The sequence below is a fragment of the Mesitornis unicolor genome, unplaced genomic scaffold, assembly GCF_000695765.1.
Source record: "Mesitornis unicolor isolate BGI_N332 unplaced genomic scaffold, ASM69576v1 scaffold41447, whole genome shotgun sequence".
NCBI classification, from domain to species: Eukaryota; Metazoa; Chordata; class Aves; order Mesitornithiformes; family Mesitornithidae; genus Mesitornis; species Mesitornis unicolor.
In genome coordinates this window covers 15,234-18,176 of record NW_010195114.1, presented here as the reverse complement: position 1 = coordinate 18,176, position 2,943 = coordinate 15,234, and the positions used below count along the sequence as shown (strand labels likewise).

The window sequence follows — 2,943 nt, the reverse complement described above, 5'->3', positions numbered from 1 at the left end:
AATACTGGCCCCAGTACTGACCCCTGGGGCAAACTATGCCCTGAAGGTGTGCCCAGGTACATACTTGTTGGTGGCAATGTCATAGACTTCCACTGAGTTGGTCAAGCCAGAGTCAGTCACGCCAGCCGCCACGTAGATTTTGTCCTTGTGGACGGTGGCCCCAAACAAGGAGCGGGCAGTTTTCATGGGAGCCAGCTCCTTCCACTCGAACTTGGATGGGTTGTAGACACACATCTTCTTCAGGCACTTCCTAGAGAAGGATGAGAGAGAGAAGGAGCCTTAATTTCCTACTGGGAAGAACTTGAGGTCTTTAGAAAGGGTTTTGCTTCTCCCTATTGGTATGAGCGTCTTTGCTTGAGTGTGCACTCAAGGCTGCTCATGCCTGGAGACATCATTTGTGTGTATAACATATCCTCTCCTGCTGTGTCTGCTTTGGATAGGAGTCCTAAAAGCTTGACATTGTGCTCACACAGCTGGATATGGGTCTGTGTAGCTAACTGCCTCTCAGGACCTTGCAGACAACCATCAGACAGTGTTTCAGGGCTCCTGATCCAGCTTGGCGCTGCAAAATGTCATCAGAAACGTCCCCGTTCCCCAGGATGGCAATGTAAGGTTTGCCAATGTATGCACGCTCACACTTTTCAGACCATAATCCTTTCAGAGCAGCACCTATTTTGCTGGATTATGGTGTGTTTGCTCTGCAAACAGTCACGCTTCTGCCTTGCAAAGCAATTGCTGCAACGCTCCTTGAGAGAGGCTTTTCCTGCTAAGCCCATCTTCTGCAGGAGGGCAGGGTGGAGATCAGGGTTGAAGGGGTTTTTCACTCCTATTGCAAATACCCATCTGGATTTGACTCCTAGGACCACCCTGCTCCACAACAAGTCCAAGACAGGAGACCTTTCATGAGATGTGGCTTATTGCTCTTCAGTACTTCTCCCAATCCATGTGATATTTATTTATTCTGAGCAAAGGGCAAGGACAACACCATTTTCCTGATGTCCCTGTAGGACTCCTAAGGGCTTGGGAAGGGTTGGAGTCATAGAGATGAGCTGAGAAGGAAGGGTCCATCTCTCACACCCCATCCAACCCTCCTTAACCCATAGCATCCAGGTTTAGGTGGTACCAACTCACACTCTGCACTCCCACTACTCTGGGGGGTGGCTCCCTGAATTTCTTTTGCTTTTTGACTTACTTGTCGCTTCCTTTCCCACCGATGACGTAGACGAGATCCTTGTGGGATACCACCGCGTGGCCATAGACTGCATAGGGAAGGGAATCAGCTTCACCCCACTTGAAGGACCTGGATCAGAGAAAGATGGGAAGCAGAAGGATTTGTAGCTTGATGAGTGAGGCCTAGAGTACCTGGCACCTTACAGACCTAGAGATGAGCTCAGATCCTGACTCAGTCTCAAAAGGTTTACAATGAGATAGGGCTCATCCAATAAATTTTGTTATCCTAAAAAAAGGGGGTAATATAAAATATGCAAAATGTTTATGCTAATATTCATTATTTTCTTCAGTATCCCCTACTCTTGGGCTCTGTGGATACACATCTCCACTTCTCCCAGCACCTCACCTCATTTGCAAGTATTACCAGCTGAACACAACCAAGACAGATTTCCACATGATGGAAATAATGAAAACCAGTGAGACTTCGGTGTGCAAGATCCTGAGGGCAAATTTGTTTTTTGGCCATCGCCTTCTGCTTTTAGGTGCTTTGGTTGGCCAACACTCAGCAACGACCCACAGGGGCAGGTATGTCCACATTTTGCAGTGCAGGGCTGGATTGAAGCCTCAGAGCTAGGTCTGGGGCAGCTGAGCAGAGGATGTAGCTATAAGGCTTTGGGTACCCCAACCTGGTACCCAAATAGAGCTGACCAATTTCTCAAAAGCTGTCCGTTCATGTCCATGTAGCTTAAACTCATCACCAGTTTTCATACATGTAGGATGCAACCCCCAAGACTTGCACTTTATTTTACGTAAGAACTCAGTGTTTTCTAATTGCACAACCACTCGGGGCAAAAAAAAACTTGAACCCACAGACCAGCAGTTTGCCCTCCTCAGATCTGTTACAGTTGAGATCTTGACCTAAATAATGCCAGAAATACAAGTGGTGCTGATCACATCTCTACCAGCTCCAATTCAGTATTCAAACCACCCCCTGAGCACTTAGCGAGGGCAGACACAACCTTTCCCAGAGTCTCCAGGGGCAGATAAGTGTCCTGTACTGTGGGAATGAAACTGGCTCCCAATCCTTGCCTATAAAACAGACTTTGAAGCACACATCTAAATATAGGCCAATCAGAGGCTTGTTAACACCTACTGCTCTGCCTCTGTGGGGCAGAGAGCAGCAGTCCTTGGATGTTTCTGTCTCCTGTGGGCAGAATAGGATGGTTCCTTTTAATAAAGCTCATTACCTAACATAGGTCAGAGCCCGTTGTCCAAAAATAATCGGATATCAAGCCTGGTGTCGAGCAGGATGGGCCATTCAGTGCACATGTCAGCATTTTCGAAACAAACTTTCCTGTTCAAAGCCACTCTTGATGAGATCGCATTGAATGCTGCTGAACCTCCAATGAATGGGCAAGAGCAGAAGGAAAAACTCCTCTTGCTCCTCTGTACAGGTCTCACACGAGCATCTATCTGCTAAAACCTGTCCCTGATAACATAATATCCCTATTACAGCTTCCACCTCCGTGAGGTTCAATTACAATAAACGAAGCAGCTGGAGAGAGACAGCTCCGAGCCCCAGGGTGGAGCTTGAGATGGTCCCAGTGGTCCCAGTATCGAGATGCAGAGTTTAAGCTCCATCTCCAAAACCTTTCAGCCCCTGGAGAGCTGGAGTCATTTTGCACGGCAGCTGCTTCACCTTCTGCTGTAAAACACCTCCCGCCCCGTGCTCTCACATGAACACTCACAGGCGGTCGTAGCACAGGACCGAAT

The 2,943-nt window shown here is 48.0% G+C and overlaps 1 protein-coding gene across 1 annotated transcript in view; it reads right to left on the bottom strand.

Moving 5' to 3' along the window:
* Nucleotides 1-64: 64 nt before the first annotated feature.
* The window catches only part of KLHL40 (kelch-like family member 40), a gene marked incomplete at its 3' end in the record, with an annotated part of 7,389 nt that continues 4,510 nt past the window's right edge, over nt 65-2,943 (bottom strand). The window contains exons 2-4 of the mRNA XM_010188013.1: nt 2,919-2,943; nt 1,193-1,300; nt 65-250 (exon numbers count right to left, since the gene is read on the bottom strand). The exon at nt 2,919-2,943 is cut by the window's right edge and continues 127 nt beyond it. Of these exons, the coding sequence (XP_010186315.1) occupies nt 65-250; nt 1,193-1,300; nt 2,919-2,943 (319 nt within the window). The remainder of the gene's footprint in view (nt 251-1,192; nt 1,301-2,918) is intronic.